This window comes from Electrophorus electricus, chromosome 23 (assembly GCF_013358815.1).
Source record: "Electrophorus electricus isolate fEleEle1 chromosome 23, fEleEle1.pri, whole genome shotgun sequence".
Lineage (NCBI taxonomy): Eukaryota > Metazoa > Chordata > Actinopteri > Gymnotiformes > Gymnotidae > Electrophorus > Electrophorus electricus.
This window is the reverse complement of record NC_049557.1, coordinates 4663120-4683625: the sequence shown is the minus strand read 5'-3', so window position 1 is coordinate 4683625 and position 20506 is coordinate 4663120. Positions and strand designations below refer to the sequence as shown.

At 37.7% G+C, this 20506-nt stretch overlaps 2 protein-coding genes across 5 annotated transcripts; both read right to left on the bottom strand.

The window, feature by feature from the left end:
- Positions 1-8327: 8327 nt before the first annotated feature.
- On the bottom strand, positions 8328-11664 carry LOC113581107 (torsin-1A-interacting protein 1-like). Of its 2 annotated transcripts, XM_027016029.2 has the most exons (8): positions 11534-11664; positions 10968-11093; positions 10719-10892; positions 10444-10623; positions 10225-10338; positions 9994-10116; positions 9799-9849; positions 8328-9717 (listed from the first exon to the last, which is right to left on the bottom strand). In XM_027016029.2, exons 1-8 carry the CDS (start codon positions 11604-11606, stop codon positions 8930-8932), a joined length of 1629 nt encoding a protein of 542 aa, XP_026871830.2. In that variant the 5' UTR covers positions 11607-11664; the 3' UTR covers positions 8328-8929. The 2 variants fall into 2 exon arrangements, with proteins under 2 accessions (XP_026871830.2, XP_026871829.2); XM_027016028.2 differs by having other exon boundaries at positions 8328-9849.
- A 3134-nt stretch (positions 11665-14798) lies between these two features.
- On the bottom strand, positions 14799-19771 carry zgc:112962 (uncharacterized protein LOC548348 homolog). Of its 3 annotated transcripts, none has more exons than XM_027016030.2 (7): positions 19482-19771; positions 18876-18968; positions 17402-17497; positions 17083-17256; positions 16594-16662; positions 15877-15987; positions 14799-15764 (listed from the first exon to the last, which is right to left on the bottom strand). In XM_027016030.2, exons 2-7 carry the CDS (start codon positions 18922-18924, stop codon positions 15004-15006), a joined length of 1260 nt encoding a protein of 419 aa, XP_026871831.2. In that variant the 5' UTR covers positions 18925-18968; positions 19482-19771; the 3' UTR covers positions 14799-15003. The 3 variants fall into 3 exon arrangements, with proteins under 3 accessions (XP_026871831.2, XP_026871833.2, XP_026871832.2); XM_027016032.2 differs by having other exon boundaries at positions 17083-17238; positions 19482-19767; XM_027016031.2 differs by having other exon boundaries at positions 15883-15987; positions 19482-19766.
- Between the last annotated feature and the right edge of the window lie 735 nt (positions 19772-20506).

The window sequence follows — 20506 nt, the reverse complement described above, 5'->3', positions numbered from 1 at the left end:
CTGGAGCGAACGTGGGTTGGAATTTGTTCCTGGGAGGAGGAACTACTGTCCTTTATAAAACTAATGGTTTGGCATGGCAGGTACTTAATTTAGCCAATAGGATTGAAAACGCCTTGGCATTGCTGAATAATGAAGTAGATAAAATCCGTACCACTGTCTTGCAGAGCCGCCTAGCCCTTGTCACTTGTCACGTCGTGACTTAGTAACTGAAACGTGATGTTAGCAGAAACAGAGAAGAATATCGGATTTAGTGTAGCTGCATACAGGCAGCGTGTTAAATATTAAGCTTCAATTATTAAGTGTAAAGGTGTAGCTCTTGTCCAGCCTCCAGGTTAATCACAGGGTGTACTTCCCGAAACGTTCAAAGAGCCACTGAGTTTTCGTCTTTGGTTGTCCAAGAGATTTGATTTAAGGTAGTTTGTTCCTTGTCATTTATAGCTGGAGTTCCATCTTATTTCACGTATTTTATATTGCTGTTGGAAGCGTTCGTGACTGATTTTGTTTGTCTCCTAAATGTAACCGGTGTTTACAAAAGTAAATGAAGTGACTGCAAGGTTTATGTTCAGTAGTGGTGTACTTTGTGTATTATATTAGTAGTAATAATAATAGTATCTGTAATATTAACGGTACCTGACAAATAAATCAAGCAATAGTTGATAAACTATACAGTAAAAAGTTCTATATATTTGAATAGTTATTAATTTAACTGTTCCTATAATTTGAATGATGATAATTTTAAAAAGGTTACTTTCTTTCTGAGGTCAATAGCAATGCCTTTTAAAACACCATCATAAACATTTTGCTATTGCAGTAATGTCTTCATTTATGTTAGCTGTGAATTTTGTGAGACCATCTAAACAATGTTCTATTTCATTTTTGTTTCATAAATGGAGAGAGTCAGAGTGCTATTTTTTATTGCCTTTGGGGGAGCTTCATGGAACTTTGTGAAATGTTACAGTGATGGCAATTTTGATGGTTCTCCAGACATATGTGAAACAATGGAAGTTGATCACGCTCACTGGCAACATCAGAATACCAATCCTCCTTTTAGTGTGCATCCCCCGTATATTAATATCACTGATGCAAATAAAGGGCAGGATGTTACAGGTGGGTCTCATTGGATGCCTTTCCTGTGATTCATAATCCAGCCTTCTAAATATTTTAATCTAATTGCAGGGTGCAACATCATAAGGTGCCTCTAAATTTGCAATATTAACATTTTTATTATTAAAACAACTGTACAACACAAGTTTAGGCTTTATAATGAGGACAAATTAGAACATGTTTTGGTCTATTTATTAATTTAGTCATGGACTCTATGTAAACCAGGTCTGTAATTAATATAACTGTTTAAAACAGTTTGACGAACAAGAAAGCACATCCATTTTCTGTTGTGTGCTCTGCACTGTATCAAGATAATGTAGAAAAACCATTTTCTTTATTGCTAAAGTGTCTCTCATTGCTGACTCTCAAGGATTCAAAGGTTTCATGCTGAAAGCAACCCTAGCTATCAACAAGGAACCTAAGGGTACTTTCACTCTGATTGACGTGAGCAATAGCCAACTGCAGAACTGTGCTGGCATCCATGTAAGCGTTTTTTTTCCCTTACTTTATGTCAAAAAATCAAAATGATAGCAGGATCTTCTTTTCCATCAACAGTGAAGGCATGTGCATTCATTCTAAAATTCCTATTCTGGAACAATTGTGGGCTTTATCCAATTTGACATAGAATGTAGTCTTTAAATATAATATAGTATAAACTGTGCCAAAAATAAGAAAGTCATTAACATTAATAAACTTTTAAAGGATTTTGCTGATTTTGATAAAATGGCATAATTAATAACAGAGTTCAAAATCTTCATGGCAATGTAGTTAACTTGCACATTTGGTAATAATTCTAAAGAGTTTGTTTATGGATAGGCCCTCATTTTATACAACTCCAGTCAACCCATTGTTGCCCCCGGAGTCATCCAGGGGTCCCACAGATGATATCCACGCCACCAGTGAGGCATGGTCGCTTCTCGCTTTGTCCTACTTGAGTTTTTGTCCTGAACTGTCTCTGATGGAATGAGGACTCTGGCTGGGGGAGCCACTAGTCTCTGGGCCCATCAGGGCCAATAACAGAAGGATCAGCATCCTATCGAGGGAGGTGAGGGTCGACCGGTCTTGATATGTTAGGGATGAGAGGGTGGCACGCAGCCTTTTTCTCCCTACTCCCGCCTTAGGCCAGTCACCTCATCACCTCTCTGGATCAGGAGCTCCCTTACAATGTGACGCATGCATCCAAGTTTTCCTTCCTTGGACCTTAATGGCGGTGTGAGTGGTCAGGAGAACCTGTGCTGGTCCCAGCCACCGTGGTTTGTTCCATCAGCTTATTATTCTAAGGTCCTTAATCACCACCCTGTCCCTGGGCTTCCGGTCATGGAGTGGTCCGTCTGCTTCTGCGGGAAGATTCGCCTTCACCTGGAGCTGGATCTGAGAAAGAGATTCATGCAGTCTAGCACAATAAGAAATTATGTCAGATATTGCTCCTTCCAGCTGGTTGATTCCTCCCATTCCTCCGAATCCTGCATTTGGTGGGCGTTCAAACAGAATCTCATATGGGCTAAGACCGTGTTTTGCTTTTGGTACCATCCTCATGCTCATACGCACCAGTGGGAGGGCCTTAGCCCATGCCAGGCCCGTCTTCTGACATGTTTTTGCAAATTTGGACTTGAGTGTGCCATTTTCCCTTTCCACTGCTCTGCCACTAGCGGGGTGGTAGGCTGGCGCATGTCTATGCCATAGTATTTGCTTAGCATGTCTAATGCCTGATTCACGAATGGGGTACCGTTATCGTTGACTATTCTGTTGGGAATTCCCCACCTGGGAATAACTTCGGTCAACAAAGCTTTTGCCACCACCTCAGCGTCCTGCTTCCCTGTAGGAAACACTTCCATCCATTTAGAAAACATGCACATGATAACAAGGCAGTATTTTTTCCCTTTGCTTTGTGTTAATTCTATGAAGTCCATTTGTAGGTATTGGAATGGTTCTCACAGTCGAGGGTGTGCCACCTGAGGCATTGATTGTCCTCGGCCTACGTTGTTCTGTGCACATATAATGCAGCGGCTACAAAAACCTTACAGACAGCTTCACATATTAATGACCTTGATATTCAATACAGCTGTATGAGCTGTATCATTACTGTTTTAATTAGTAGTCATATCTATTTACTGTCATACATAATTACATTATGTCCTGGGCATTATTCTATGACCCACTATAATATCCACACATTTTCAGCATGTAGGTTTACACCTAATCTTTGGCTCCTTTGTATTGAAAACAGTCAGTTCCCTAAATCTTCATGAAAATAGTAACACAATACATGGACCTCTCATTTCTTTGCACGCCTCCTCTAATCCTGAATTTGCATTGTGCAAAACATTAAATTTTGAAAGCCTGAAAATGTTCCTGTGGTACTGCAATTAAGACAGTTGTGAGGGTTGTACACACTTTAGCATTGTGCAACATTTATACTTCCTGAGAATAACTGAGAAAACATATATCTTGCTTATCTTTATTAATTTAACTGACATTTTCTTAAGGAGTTAATATATATCAAATGCATTCCATCTGTTCCTTTTTTTGTAGGGAAAAGTTGTTACACAGACAAATAATCAACTTAAAACACACGTACAGGTCAAATGGCATACGTTTGAACCTGAGATGTACTACTTCAGGTTGTTTTCTTATTAATAATGTCAAACTCTTTTCATTGTGTAATGTAACATTTTTTAAATTGTTGTACTATGTATAATGGTTGGGTTACTGTCATTTATATACATTTTTAGGGTTACATTTGTCAAGGACTTTAAAACATTCTGGCTGCCAGCTATGGAACCCTCTTCTACACTGGCCCCTGTAACAACACCGCTGACTTCAGTGACGACATCTACAACACACCTACCCTCAGGTCTATCAGGAGAGGGTATCATCACCACACACACCAGTGTTAACACTGCACACACCTCAGTGATTACCCTAACCTCTACAGAACCACCAGACTCTACTGCCATCACTGAAGGTACTAAACATAGACCTACAACTGCTACAGTTTAAGTCACTGAACCAACAGAACAGCTGTCTTTTGAATGATAACAGGAGCATGTAGTCCAAGTCATGCATTCATTCTACAGCATAAATGCATAACAGGTTGTGATCCGGCCATCAGCATGAGCCTGCAGTTCCATGAGCAAGTCATAGCAGAATTGCCATAAGGGTTAAATCAGGTTTATGAGGGCAGTACTTAGTTACTGAAAAGTTTGTAATATATTACTAACTCTGTGGATCTTCTTTAGTAACTATTACTAACTCGGTGGATCTTCTTATGGTCCTTGTAATTGAACGTAAACATGTTAGAGTGATGACTTATTATCCTGCTGCATCACAAAGGGCTGCTCAATGAACATCAAAGGGTATGGCATGTCACTAAAGAATACTACGCTAGCTCCTTTGATTTGTGATTACAGTGAGGTGATCAAGAGGTAATCAGTTTTAGAGCATATAAACCTCGTCCAAAGCCATAATACTACCTGATCCATGTTAAATTGTTGCATTTTTCTGAATGCTACAGTTGCAATTTCTATGACTTCGAATTTATTTTCTGACTAACTTAGCTTTTTATAATGAACCAGTCAGTTAGTCCACAATACCTTTTTCCATTCTTGGAGTGTTACACCAAAGACAAAAAAAATGTATTTAATGACTTAAGCAAGCTCTCAAAATAGTTCTTTAAATGAGTATTTTGTTAAAGACATGTGAACCTGGAGAGTGAACCATGCCTAAAAAGACTCAAAGACAGGGCTAGTATCAACTGTCAGACGTACAGTGTATATATGTTGTGTGCTACAAGTGCTTATTTATATTGATTGAGATCTAGGCCTTTTCCAGTTCTAAACTGTCATAAACATATTTCAAATTACTAATTCCTATAACTTTTTTTTTTTTAAGAATAATTTTAGGATATTTAAAATGAGCCCTTTGTTTGAGGTTTATTCAAAAATACTAAAATATAGGGTGTTCAAAAACATGTGTAAACATACGCCTTTTAAATGAGAATTTAGCAAGTTAATATTTTACATTATTACCAAATACAGTTCTGCCTTTGCCATCTTTGGTTGCAGAAGCTATAGACTATTTCTGAAGATAAATTCAAAGTTACAACGTTGAAGATTCTACATCTCTCTCTCTGTCATATTTCAAGATATGTACACACATGACTTGCTTTAAATTAATGCTTTAGAGGTGAATGATAAATGGAGACATGATAAAATATTGGGCAAAGAAATAATTCAATAATATAATGATATTATAATAATATTATAATAGTGAAAGGAATAATCAAAAACATTAAAGAAATGCACATGTAATTACATGTTTTCAACTATAAATTGATTAGTTTTTAGATTTGTAAACAGAATACTTAGAAATGTTTTTTGAGTTTAATTTTTTTAATGTATTGAATTTCTGTGCGCCTCTCTAAACTCTTGCTACTCTACTCACAGCTTCTGCTACACGAGACAGACCTGTGGTATGTAGCTAATGAATGTTCAATTAATGCAAATTTAATACAACATAAGAATCTTTAAGAAAATGTTGTATCATTCTTAAAGATAAAGCCGAATGAGATAATGATTTCACTTTTCATGCTCTCTTGCTTTTACCTATTTTGCTTTGTGTTAATTCTATGAAGTCCATTTGTAGGTATTGGAATGGTTCTCACAGTCGAGGGTGTGCCACCTGAGGCACTGATTGTCACTGAACCATTCCAATACCTACAAATGGACTTCATAGAATTAACACAAAGCAAAATAGGTAAAAGCAAGAGAGCATGAAAAGTGAAATCATTATCACATTCGGCTTTATTTTTAAGAATGATACAACATTTTCTTAAAGATTCTTATGTTGTATTAAATTTGCATTAATTGAACATTCATTAGCTACATACCACAGGTCTGTCTCGTGTAGCAGAAGCTGTGAGTAGAGTAGCAAGAGTTTAGAGAGGCGCACAGAAATTCAATACATTAAAAAAATTAAACTCAAAAAACATTTCTAAGTATTCTGTTTACAAATCTAAAAACTAATCAATTTATAGTTGAAAACATGTAATTACATGTGCATTTCTTTAATGTTTTTGATTATTCCTTTCACTATTATAATATTATTATAATATCATTATATTATTGAATTATTTCTTTGCCCAATATTTTATCATGTCTCCATTTATCATTCACCTCTAAAGCATTAATTTAAAGCAAGTCATGTGTGTACATATCTTGAAATATGACAGAGAGAGAGATGTAGAATCTTCAACGTTGTAACTTTGAATTTATCTTCAGAAATAGTCTATAGCTTCTGCAACCAAAGATGGCAAAGGCAGAACTGTATTTGGTAATAATGTAAAATATTAACTTGCTAAATTCTCATTTAAAAGGCGTATGTTTACACATGTTTTTGAACACCCTATATTTTAGTATTTTTGAATAAACCTCAAACAAAGGGCTCATTTTAAATATCCTAAAATTATTCTTAAAAAAAAAAAAAGTTATAGGAATTAGTAATTTGAAATATATTTATGACAGTTTAGAACTGGAAAAGGCCTAGATCTCAATCAATATAAATAAGCACTTGTAGCACACAACATATATACACTGTACGTCTGACAGTTGATACTAGCCCTGTCTTTGAGTCTTTTTAGGCATGGTTCACTCTCCAGGTTCACATGTCTTTAACAAAATACTCATTTAAAGAACTATTTTGAGAGCTTGCTTAAGTCATTAAATACATTTTTTTTGTCTTTGGTGTAACACTCCAAGAATGGAAAAAGGTATTGTGGACTAACTGACTGGTTCATTATAAAAAGCTAAGTTAGTCAGAAAATAAATTCGAAGTCATAGAAATTGCAACTGTAGCATTCAGAAAAATGCAACAATTTAACATGGATCAGGTAGTATTATGGCTTTGGACGAGGTTTATATGCTCTAAAACTGATTACCTCTTGATCACCTCACTGTAATCACAAATCAAAGGAGCTAGCGTAGTATTCTTTAGTGACATGCCATACCCTTTGATGTTCATTGAGCAGCCCTTTGTGATGCAGCAGGATAATAAGTCATCACTCTAACATGTTTACGTTCAATTACAAGGACCATAAGAAGATCCACCGAGTTAGTAATAGTTACTAAAGAAGATCCACAGAGTTAGTAATATATTACAAACTTTTCAGTAACTAAGTACTGCCCTCATAAACCTGATTTAACCCTTATGGCAATTCTGCTATGACTTGCTCATGGAACTGCAGGCTCATGCTGATGGCCGGATCACAACCTGTTATGCATTTATGCTGTAGAATGAATGCATGACTTGGACTACATGCTCCTGTTATCATTCAAAAGACAGCTGTTCTGTTGGTTCAGTGACTTAAACTGTAGCAGTTGTAGGTCTATGTTTAGTACCTTCAGTGATGGCAGTAGAGTCTGGTGGTTCTGTAGAGGTTAGGGTAATCACTGAGGTGTGTGCAGTGTTAACACTGGTGTGTGTGGTGATGATACCCTCTCCTGATAGACCTGAGGGTAGGTGTGTTGTAGATGTCGTCACTGAAGTCAGCGGTGTTGTTACAGGGGCCAGTGTAGAAGAGGGTTCCATAGCTGGCAGCCAGAATGTTTTAAAGTCCTTGACAAATGTAACCCTTGGATTTTCAACACTTGTCATAAATTAGGCAGTTTTAAGTACATTTGATAAGGTTCATGGGGTCACCTTAGTCTTTGAAATTTTGACCAGTGAAGAGTTGTCATTGTGCATCTCATTATGTATCTTTTCAGTTACTGTTCATGTATTGTAATCTGTTAATACATGTTAATACACTGTATTAGCAATTTAATCTGACCACTTAAGGACAGAAATACATATTTTACTGGACTGCTGTAGAACTTCAAAATAAATCATGCAATAACAATTTTGGGGTTTTACACCAAAATTGTTTTAATTTAGCAAGCCCCAGACTATATGATGCATGTCTCGTTCATACAGAATCAGTGCATTCAATAGTCAATAGCACCCTCAAGAGGCCAATCATGGGTCACCAAATCAGTGTCTCTCTGGACATAGCCTAACCTAGCATGGCATAGCTTTAGCCTAGTCTTGGACTAAAGTGTAGTGCCAATGTTCAATCAGCCCTGGAAATCATTTTTAGGCTAGGCTTAACATGGCTCTGGGTCTGGAGAAACTGAGAGTTTCAACAACAAAAACCCCAAACAAGTGCATAAAAATACATTTTAATCATTATAACTTTAGTCAGCGACAAAATAATAAATCAACACCAAGCATAAAAACAGCAATAAGAATCAGAATACGATAATACCAAGAAATTGAATAGAAACTGAAACATATCAACAACTTTTAAGTTCAGTGCATGACTAGGTGCCTAATCTCACTTCTTAAAATGCCTTTGCATGACCTTCTTCATTAAATGTCAACCCTAATCCAATTTACCCTTCTGAAGCTCTTAAAGAAGCTCTTATTTGCAGTAGCTATGTTAATACAAGTATCTAAACCCAGAAAGAACATAGATTACAGGGGCGCTGTTGGGCTACCCATGATTTATGCTAAGGGAGATAGTTTGACACACAATTTAGATTTTTAGGGTATATTTTTAAAAAGTATGAATTTCTTCTTCATTTATTCTGAAATACAAACAAATGTTAAACATTTTTGAACATATGTTTTGAAAAAAGGTCTCTCAGATTTAGTTTTTAAAAAAGTAAAAAATATACCTGGTCAAGTGAACATGTAACTAGCCATTTAATTGTATAAGTGCCATTCTCACAAGTCCACTGGTGCAGTACAGTAGATATCATCTTGTGAAGACTTTCAGTTATAGGATCCCTCACCTTCTGCAGTCCTGTTGTTCAATTGTGTTCTCTGCAACCACTGGCAGGATAACATGAGAAATTCTGCTCCACAGTCCACTCAGCTTGTCTACATCCATCTGATTAAACGTTGCTGTCCTGTCTGAGGAGATAAACTTCTCCTTCACATACTCGTGCACCTGCTCCTCTACAGCACTCAAAGTGAGGTCAGAGTTGAGTTCATGCACAGGAAGCAACACAGTGAACATCAGGAAGACTTTCTTAAATGCGGCATTTTCATGGTCACAGTAGCGGTAGAAGATGAGTGTGGCTCCGGGAGGAAGCTCTTCAAAACGGTGAATAACAGCAGCATACTTACCACCTTCAAAGGCCTCTTTCAATGCTCTATCAATGTCCATTTTGACCTGGTCACTGTCTTGTGCTGTTTTGCTGGTCCCATCAATGTCCAGGACAGATGCATTAAGGGCCATGGAAAAGGCTGCAGCTAATCGCTGAGCCAGACAGGCTAACGTCTTCTCAGCCCCATGACCGGAGGTCAAGATCATACTTACTGGCTCAGTAGGTTGATATAGATTGAGATGCCTTTTAAGATGGACCTCTGTCCTCTTCCAGAGCTCTGAGCGCTGGCTGGGGAATAAGAGTTTTACTGCAGCTAACTGGGCTTCCAAAGTTAGACTGGATGCCGTCTTGTCCTGGTGCTCTGCATTTGACGGTGGCAGGTGCTGATAACCAACTAAGCCTAAACCCAGTGAGGCCAGCAGGAACAGAGCCCATGGAAGAACCCTACATGCATCCCATACAGACCCTGTAGAGAGAAACACAACCAGTTTCCACAGAATCACAAACTGAGAACAAAAAGCAATTAATTTGAAACATAGGAAAATACCTTTTGAGTAGGATGTCGCACTTGCTTTTGTGATGAAAGGTTTTTTGGTTTCTTCAAGAGGAAAAGAAGAAAATGATAAACAGTACGTAAAAAAAAATCAATAACTTATTTTGTACAAAAAGTATTTAAGTAACTGCCTTATTAACTGAAGCATTTAGTTAAGAATATACAGAAACAAAAATACAACAGCAGTACCTGTGTTTCTGTGCTGTGGTTGTTGTTTTGAAGGAGGAAGCTTATTTGTCTGGTGCCTGCACCTTGTTTGTCCTATTGAGCATGGATACCTGTCCAAACCTGGAAGTTCTGTGCTAGAAACAACTATAGTAAATAGGGGAAAAAAAGATTACAACTAATAGGGAAACACAAAATTTTGCTGCAGACACCATCATACGTAGTACAGAACTTTGTGTGATACTCGACTCTAACCTTTCTCCTCCATTTTCTCCCGATACTGTCTTATGCTGCTCCTTGCTTTCAAAACCTCATGTCTGTTCACCAGTGGCCTGTTGTGGATAAAAGCAGAACTTTCTCTTGAAGGTTCTGTGGAGAAAATGAAACAACCATGAGTAAAATAAATATAATTAAATCAAAATCTCCTTCACAGTAGAGTATCTTCACAAGGAACCTTCATACATAATGACAAACCTTTTGAAGAAGTCTGGGGGTCACAGCTTGCATTTTGATATTCTATCAGTTTGGATAGCACTGGATCTCGTGATTCTTGATGAGTGATCCTTCGGGTCTGCAACGTTGTGCGCTCTTCCATTTCTAGATTCCCTAACTTCGTGCATCTGATGTTATATTTCTCCTCAACGAGGGGGTTTTCTAGCAAAATACACAGAAATGCTTGTAGTGATCCTTAACTCCCCAAGAGCTGTTTGAATAAATTAACTATATATTAATATGAAAAGATATCTTACTCTTCATGCCAGCCTCACAATTTTCACTTTCATCTTCTGAGTTCATGTCTTGGTCCTGATCTGTATATTCAGCCACTTCCATTTCCTCCAGCACTTTTGTCTCTACATTTTTATAGCCATCTACGGCATCCCCTGCCATCTGTAACCTTCCAATCTTTCTCGGCGACTCTATTTCTGAATGAGATCCGTGGAATAGTAACTCTTCTCTCATAACAAAACCATGGAATAACAACTTTCTCAGAGACTTACCTTCATCTTTAGTTGATGTGCTCAACAGTTCTTGGAAGCCGTTGACAGCTGTGGGTAGAGGATCGTTCTCGACTTCTCTACTCCGTTTTTTAGTAGTTCTCGGTCTTACATTAACAGCATATATCGCTGAAAACGGAACACACATTCGTGTTAAGTATTTCAACCAATAATACCAAAATATCTGAATACACAAGAAACGTTTCGAGCTTGACAGCTAATGAGCATTCCAAGTTTTATACCTAAGCTAGCTAAAGTTATCATGCGTGAACAAAACGAAACTAATTTTATTAGCTAGCCAGCTAGCTACATCTGAACCCATTTAAATTACTTGCTAATTGTATTGTTAAAATATAATTGTTGGCTAAATCGTTGAGCTCTGTCTAATCCGTTCTAGCTAGATAACGCTAGCTAACTAATTAACTAACTAGCCGAATAGTGTTGTCTAGCTAGCTTTAGCTAAGCAGCTGTCGTATCATTAACACTACAATGCTAAGGCTAGCCAGCTAGCTAAAGTTAGTCAGTCGAGATAACGCCAATTCGATAGAAACGCAAATGATTGAGCAAACCTTTTTTATGCATTTGTCTGGTGCTTCGCCTCCTCGATTCAACATAATCTCCTTTAGAATCAATGGGGTCCATTTATTTTACATCAAATTGATACTTTTGATGAAACTCTTTTTTGCGTCCAACACCACTATCTAGTGGAAAGAGGGAACTAAAAACAGTTTTTGAGGGAGACATTTGCATGAACACCAGCTATTTCCGGAAACAATGCGCGTCACAAGATCACCAATTTTGCAGAGGTTGCAGGGAAGGCTGTTCCTGCACAAGCTTTGGTGTTGGTCAAAGAGCCTGGAAATTCCCAGTAGATTTGATTTACAAGTACTCAATATCAAGATCAGTGATTTCAGCACTAAATGTGTAGTGACAAACTATGCATTAAGACAAAGTTTAAAGTCAAATGTACATCTTACAGAATAAATCTTTGCATGATTCTGAGTGTATTTTCATGAATTTACAAAATCTAGTTTGTGTGTGACATTCTGTGTCGCCGTCAACATATGCATGGCTTAAATTGAATGTTTGGAATAGTAAAATATTACATTTATTTAAAATAAAAGCATTCACACAATATATACCCAACAAACTGAAATGAGGAAAATATGGCTCCAACTTTAAACCATTTCAAATAATTCACTTCCTTCTAGACTGTATAACAGAATATCTAGATAAATCACTAGTGCATTAATTAAAGCAGGCTGTATGTATAATGCACATATTTTTAAAAAAATGGCAATGAATATAATGTGCTGAACCACATTCCTTTAGTTGGTATTTTTCAAGAGAAGATTGTTCACAACAGAGAAATATTTATAGGTCACCCTTAGCACTAAATAAGACCAGGTTCGATGCTGCACTGTTTACTGATATCAAAAATATTCACCTGATTAGAATATAGAAGACCACATGCAAAAGTACCACGTGAACTGGTGATGCTTTGATTCAGTGACACTGAACATCTTTGTTTAGACCACAACTGGAACCATCTCATATTAGGCAGATTTGATAACATAACAATAACATGAGCTTGTCTATACTGGACTAATGTCCCACACCACAACTAAATCTGAATATAACAGGTACACAGTTATAGTTGCAGTACAAGAACTATGCAGATATTTTTATTTATAGCTCAGTGATTTAGTAGTGCTTTTGTTTAAAATGTAATTTGCAGAAGAAAAAAATAAATCATGTAAAAACAAAACCCTGTAAGATAAACAGAACTATACGTAAAATATATTTTAAAGGCATCTATTATACACTACTTAATTACATATGAAATGGTCTTTTGTGCTGAAATCTTGAAAACCTAGTGCCTGACAGTAACGTAAAAAGCTAAACAACAGACTCTGAGGAAGGAAAAAGCTTGGAAAAATAAGCAGTTGTCATATTAGAGATTTAATTTTTTCAATTTAGTGCTGTATTCTAATAAATTCTGAAATTTTAAATATCCAAGACAGACATTTCCAAATAAAGAACCTTTCTTATTCCAAACCAATCTACGAGTGAGTTTTGATTTTGTCATTAAAGTTATGAAAACTGTCATGCAGCATGCTAAAATGAACAGTTCAGAAAGCCTGATTACTTTGCACATGCACAAGCATTCGCAGCAACCAAATAATACATTGTGTCCCTAGTAGTGTTATTCCTAAATTCCTCTATATTCTGGCATAATAATTTCTCTTTCATTCAAGAATAAAAATTCAGATTTGAGAATTAGTCTGAAGAGAACATCTGGTCCCGTTCTTATTTGCAGGTTGACGTTAACAAGCATTATTGATGCATCCTCCAGAGAATATCTGGCAATCAAAGAACGGTGGAACGGTGGGTCAGCTTTCAAGTCCCGTCAGCTAAATGGGCGAGAGAGTTTGCCACTCCAGTATATACACCTTTTGTGAAGCTGGAGAAGGCATATGACGATGTGCCCAGAGATATTCTGTGGTAGTTTGGGGTACTAATGTGGACCATGAGATCATTGTACTTTCAAAATGAGAGTGGGGTCTGCATTCCCAGCATCAGGATCCCCCAAGGCTACGCCTCGTCTCCACTCCCGATTCAGATAGTCATGGACATGACAGTAAGGCGTAGCCAAGGACAAGAGAGCTTTTGGCAGGTGGACTGGGATGTTGCTTTCCTATTACTTGTAGACAATGCAATGACATCCTTCTGACATCCATGCATGGATGCCTTCAGCACACACTTGAGTGGTTTGTAGCTGAGTGTAAAGCGGTCAGTATGTAAACCAGCACCTTCTTTTCTGAGCCCATGGTTATATTCTATAAAAGGATGGTCTGCTCCCTCTGGGTACCAGGTGAGGACCACCCCCAAGTACAGAAATGAAAGCATCTCAGGATCTTGTTCATGACTAATGGGAAGATCACTGATAGCTTAGGCTGCAGATTGCAGATAGCGGCTGCAGTTGCAGTTATGTGGTTCCTGTACTAGACTGTTGTGGTGAAAAATGAGCCAAGCTATAAAGTGAAGCTACAATTTACCATTTGATTTATGTTCACACCCTCACCTACGATAACACACTCTGGGTAATGACTGAAAGAACAAGATCACAGAGGTAGCAGGGCTTTCTCTCAACGACCTTGGCTCTTCAGGAAGGGCTTAAATTAGAACTGCTGCTCCTCCACTCAGAGGACCTAGCTGAGGTGGCAAGAATCTGCCCTGGTCACCTCCCACTGAAACCAGCTGGAAGAGGTCTCTGGGAAAACCCAGGAGCTGCAGGATTACATTGCCTGGCTGACCTGGGAGCTGGAAGTATTGGTTGAGGACAGAGACATCTGGACTTCTCTGCTCACTCTACTGCAACTGCAACCCTAAAATGGACTGAGTGAAGAAGATGAAATTGTAAAGTCTTTTACAAATTATTTAAAGGCACACACTGTACCAACAAAATTGCATTTATTAAATCCCGCCCCTATAAAATCAACTATTTAAAAATACCCCAGTGACAGGCATTATTTAAATAAAAAATATCTGTTTTCATAATTCCTAAAACATCCCAATCAGTTAAAATGAATATACAGAGAACCTCTGCGTTCAAATTTTCAATTATCTTATAAATGCAAAAAAAAATTTGTCCTCTTCTTAACTAGTAATGCCAGCTTGGTCACTCTACTGGGGCTGTAACTCATTACAGAATGGTTCCCTATAGACACAAAGTCTGTTGAAACACAGCCTCTATAGAAAGTGAGCTTTTTCTTTTTTTTTTACATGACTTCATAAATTAAATGAAGTTACAGGCATATTACACACACACACACACACACACACACACACACACACACACACACACACACACACACACACACACATATATACACACATACACACATAGTGTCCAGCTTGGAAGAATGGGAGCCATTTAAAGAGAGGTAAAAGCAGCAAATCCCTGAAGCAATTTCCCTCAAGAGCAATGAATTTAGTACAAAGAGCTTCTTTTGTCCTACACTCAGTTCAAAGCAAGTCATCCTCTCTCCCTGCAGCCCTGCTGTTCAATTGTGTTCTCTGCAGCCACTGGCAGGATAACATGGGAAATTCTGCTCCACAGTCCACTCAGCTTGTCTACATCCATCTGATTAAACGTTGCTGTCCTGTCGGAGGATATAAACTTATTTTTTAAATATTCTTGAACCATCTCCTCCACTAATCCCAGACTAATGTTGGGTGAGAGTTCCAAGTTATCTAGCAACACAGTAAACATGAGGAAGACCTTCTTATAGACAGCGTTTTCATGGTCACAGTAGCGGTAGAAGATGAGCGTGGCTCCAGGAGGAAGCTCTTCAAAACGGTGAATAATAGCAGAACGCTTACCACCCTCAAATGCCTCTTTCAATGCTATGTCAATGTCCAGTTTGACCTGTTCAGCGTCTTGTTTTGTTTTGCTGGCCCCATCAATGTCCAGGACAGAAGCATTGAGTGCAGTGGAAAAGGCTGCAGCTAATCGCTGAGCAAGACAGGCCAGTGTCTTCTCAGCCCCACGACCAGAGGTTAAGAGAAGGCTCACTGGTTCAGTGGGATGGGTCATCTGGAGGTGCCTCCGGAGGTGAATCCTGCTTCTCCTCCAGAGTTCACTGGGCTGGCTGGGGAAGCTAGACTGAACCTTGTCCATTTCTTGATGGAACACATACGTCAGGTTAAACTGCTTCTGCACAGGTGGAGACTCGAATGTCAGCGTCCAAGATGCCAGTAAAGCAAGCACAAGTACAAATGTTGCCAAAATCCATTCTGTTTGAGAAAGAAAAAAGAGAATGAAGTCATCTGCAGTTTTGCATTATATAATAAGTGATCTTTTTAACACATCTTACTGACTTTGCAAAGAAAAAAAAAAAAAAACTACGCTTACTGCCCAGACCAAATCCAGTAGGAGGGCTTTCTTCTGCAGAGTGAATGTCACCTGCAGTATTCTCTTCCTCTTGTTTGACTGAGCTCCTTCTTTCTGGGTCTTCATCTAATGCAGAGAGAAACGTAAACTTTATAGACCAATATGTAACAAAACAACCTTCAGTTTGCTAAAATAAAAGATTGGAAAGGCAAATAGAACAGATAAAGTCCCACTCTAACACCACCTCTAGATTCAACATTTCCTCTGCCTCCATTAATTAGAAGGATACAAAAAATGTACTTCACCAATGGTTGTTGTTGGAAAGTAAAGTAGGAAGGTTGGAGTTTGTGTAATAAAAACCAAATGTAATATCTGAAATCCCATTCTTTTTAAAAGAGCAATAAGTGAATTTTCCACTGATTCTTCATCACATTATTAAACAGCAAATATACTGACACCTAGTGGCCTGAATGTTTCACAGATTCTCTAATAAATCCATTTCTAAATGTGACCAGGAATCCATTCTATGGAGCACAAACTGGTTTGTTTGAGGACTAAAAAGCAATTTGATTAATCTCATGTGAGCTTAACTTAATAGAAAAAAATGTAAAATAATAAATAAATCACATGTATAAACACCATTTGCTACTTTTTGATGATGAAATTAATTATTTCTCATTTAAAGTCACTGTTATCCTATGTTCAGTAATAAAAAGTACTCAGGTTAGATACCTTCTTTACTCTCCTCCTGTGGATGATCTTTTATGTCCTTGCTCTTAGGCTGCTTCTGATCTTCTCCTCCTTCAAGGGGTAGCATAATTTCAAGCACATGTTCAAAGACAAAAGCAGAACAATAATCAAAATGCACAGATTATGTTGACAACACCATAAAACTACTAGGCACAGTTTTCAGGGTAGAAAATTTAGCCAAGTAATTGGCTCCTTATGTTGAAGACAATTATTGACTTTTCCTATTTTTACTGTGATGTGTACATCCACAAAGTAAGAAAATTTATTTATTTATTGCTTGATGGTAGATGGAGAACGAGTTCTCAAAAACTAAAGTGCAAGGAATGCAAGCCAAACTCAAAGTGCCACACAAAGAGAGTCTAAAGTACGAGGTAAATAAAGTACAAGAAAGAAGCCCGTTACAATTTATGTTTAAGGAGTGTTGCTGACCAAGAGTAAGTGGGAATGTCAAAAAAGAAAACACACACTTACGAGTGTTGGAAGAGTCATGACCCTCTGCAGAAGCTAAGCTCTGGGCTTTTTCATGAGATGAGGGAGTGTCACCTCCACCAGGATGATATTTATCATCCTCTTCCTCTTGTTTTAGTGAGTTCCTCCTTTCTGTATTTTCTTGATCTTTGCCAATATCTAAAACATCACAGGAGGCTTTTTTTTTTTTACAGACCACAAATAACTTCATATTATTAATCAGTAGTTGGCTTCAGTTTAAGAGTACATTAAGAAACTCATAAAACAGCATCATCTCAGTGAACTCTATGATAACTGTTATTTAGATTATATTCTTTCTTACCCGTGACCTCCTCTTGTGAGCTTATGAGTCTTGGGTTCAGTGAATCAAGATCATCCACAGGATGTGCAACATCATCCACATTATTATCAGCCTCATCTTTGATGTAACAGAAAACAGATGGTAATAATAATAAACATTTACATCTTCATGTGCCTTTCAAGAGACTCAAGGACACATTAAAAGACAGAGGGAATGAGAGGCAGGCTAGGCTGCTATGATGGCAGTCTAAGAATAGGCCAAGGTGAACAGATGAACTCTGAGGTGGAGTTTAAACATTTGGTCTTGAAGGTGATGAGGAGAATCTTATAGTCTATGGGGCAGCATTAGAAAAAAGTGGGGGTTTTTTGGTTTGTTTTTTTAAATCGATAACATGAATGATGTGATTTCGGAACTGGGAATGGGTCGTGGCAGGGGCAGCAGAATTCTGAACTAACTGCCATCTTTTGAGTAATTTGGAGGGAATTCCAGAAATTATGGAATTGCAGAAGCCTAGCCAGGAAGTAACCAGAGCATGAACATTAGCATGGACTGGGAGAACGAGGGGCAAAGTCTGGAGATGTTACATAGATAAACATAAACAGCACAAGTGATGGAAATGATATCAATTGAAATCAGATTCAAATAAAAGGGTGGGTTCAAAATTATACAGAGATCCCTTACAGAGGAGGAGAGGGGAACTATTAGAGATTTTCTCAAGTGTTAATTTAGTACCAAGGAGTAAAATTTCAATTTTATTTCCATTACGTTTGAGATAGTTGTGGGTTTTACAATATTCAAATGTCCATTAGGCAGGAACAGAGGCTGGAGGGAGGTTCAATACAAAGAGGTTTGCAGAAATATTGAGCGGTATATTATCAGCATAGCAGTGAAAGTTATGGTGTCTGATAATATGCCCAAGAGGAAATAGGTATATGATGAACAGAAGAAGGCTGAGAATGGACCTCTGAGGGACACAGTGGGCGAGAAGGGAAAGGTAAAAGCACTGACTTTTAATGAAAATGTAATTGTGGTCTGTTGGAAAGATATGATGTGAACCAATGAGGTACGGTGCTTGTTATTCCTACAGAAGACAATCTTTCCAGAAGTGGGTGAGAAATGGTGTCAAATGTTGAGATCAAGCAGAATAATAATTGTGAGAAGACCAGAGTCAGTAGCACAGAGAAGATCACTGGCGATCTATGGTGTTGTATTTACTAGTGAATTATGTATTTGAAATATGCTTCGCTGTGCAAATTAATGTATTATCTGGCCTTTGTCTTAATTTTGTATTAAGATGGATAAAGAGGGTAGAGAAGTTTAAAGTATTGTGAATATATCCCTTTCCACATTTTACTGACAGCATAGCTTCATCCCTGATATCTGCCAACCAGAAATGTTGAAATACGAAAACGGCAGATATAAAAAAGTATGTGGGTGTGGTGTATGAGGTGTGGTGTATGAGGTGTGGGTATGACGACGGTTAAATACAGCATACCGTTCATTTCTTTGGCGGTGCTCCGTGTCTTGCGGAGTCGTCGCTTCATTATAGACCTCTATAGGCTAGTTAGCTTGCTTACTGCAGACTGACCTGCAAGTAAAAAGGTTCGACACAGGATTGCCATGAAGAGCAGCACTGAAATCGTGTTTTGTAGCAATGCAATAATACAGTCGAATACATTAGCTGAACAAATCAGACGCCTATAAGTAATTAAAATGGATGCCAACAGCGTATCTCAATTTCACTTTCTGAACATCCCATTTTGTCAACAAATCATGCCATGAAAGACTGTTGTAAAAACCTGAATTTGAAATCTTTCATAAAATACCCATCCTTTGTTAGTGTTTACTGCCAGCAATCAAAGAAATATTTTATGAGATTAAACACGATCACAGTGCAACGGGGCCTTGGTATTCACTAACCAGCACTCTCAGCACAAATGTAAGCAGCAAAACTTTCACAGCTAGCTAGGACAGTCAGATAACTAACGCCAGCTAGCTATTTTACTAACCAGAGTTCCTGTCAAACACATACATGTCAAACTATTACAACTAAAAACTGAAAACATCTTAAAGAATCACAAATGAAAGCGACGTTACTCACCAAGGCCATTTGATCTATGTTCAATAGATTACACGATTTACTTTCGATTGTATAACGATAGCTTCCAAAAGACCAATGACAATTTTAACTACGTCATTTACGCTGGTCCGTTTGAGATGCATTTCCGTTTTGGAGTGCACAGGGTGAACCTTAAAGAGTCAAAACTAGTGTTAGCGTCTTTATTAGTGCACAAAAATAAAAAGCGAAGAAATAACCGGAGAAGCTCCCCAGCGGTACGCACATTTATGTTGCTGGTGACGGCCATCGTACTTTCCGAACATGGTGGAACTTTTTATTTGGACCTTTGTATCTTCAGTGCATTCACTACGAGGGACATTGGGGTCGTTTATGCTTGGCTATGTAACTGCTTAAATAATATGGCGAGGAAACCCTTGTTATGAAATCTAAATGGTATCCAAATAAACATTTAAGAAAGCACCTTAGTCAAAGGTTAGTGTATTGAAACTGTATGAACACAATCAGGTTTCATATAACAAATACATTTTTAAAAAAAATCGTTTTTATTAAAAACTAAGCCTGTTTTTTTTTGGTTTTTTTTTACAAGAAACTTTTAAAATACTATATAATTCAGAGTGCTGATTTAGAATAATTTAGACAATTTTAGTAACAATCAAAATACAACAAAGTATAAACATAAAAAGGTTTCATAGGATACTTAGAAAACGTACATTGCAAAAGTGTACAACTGGTCACACTGCGAATTTGCAGCAAAGCTGTAAAAATTGGAATTCTACAAAATGAATTTATTTATTTTTTTAATAGATGTGCACAAAATAAAAGAAGCTGCATAAAACTACACAGACACTGCTTAGACAAGAGGTCACTCAAAACAAGAAGGGGACCTGTGAAGAAAGAGAGGCCAGCATCATGAATCATGGATGGATGAAAATACTCTTCAGTATAAAAAAAAAACCAAACAAGACAACTAAAGCTTGGACTTCACTATTAAGCAGGACAATTAATTTGGGACGGGTGGTGTTGTGGACACTGCTCACATTGTTGGG

Excerpts from the sequence above, each read along its gene's own strand:
- zgc:112962 (XM_027016030.2), bottom strand. The coding sequence starts at position 18,924 with ATGAAGCGACGACTCCGCAAGACACGGAGCACCGCCAAAGAAATGAAC. Across the intron at positions 17,498-18,875 it reads CACCGCCAAAGAAATGAACG|ATGAGGCTGATAATAATGTG; the intron begins GTATGCTGTATT and ends GTTACATCAAAG. Across the intron at positions 17,257-17,401 it reads CTCACAAGAGGAGGTCACGG|CCTCCTGTGATGTTTTAGAT; the intron begins GTAAGAAAGAAT and ends AAAAAAAAAAAG.
- LOC113581107 (XM_027016028.2), bottom strand. The coding sequence starts at position 11,606 with ATGGACCCCATTGATTCTAAAGGAGATTATGTTGAATCGAGGAGGCGA. Across the intron at positions 10,624-10,718 it reads TTGTGAGGCTGGCATGAAGA|AAAACCCCCTCGTTGAGGAG; the intron begins GTAAGATATCTT and ends GTATTTTGCTAG. Across the intron at positions 9,850-9,993 it reads ACCACAGCACAGAAACACAG|AAACCAAAAAACCTTTCATC; the intron begins GTACTGCTGTTG and ends TTCCTCTTGAAG.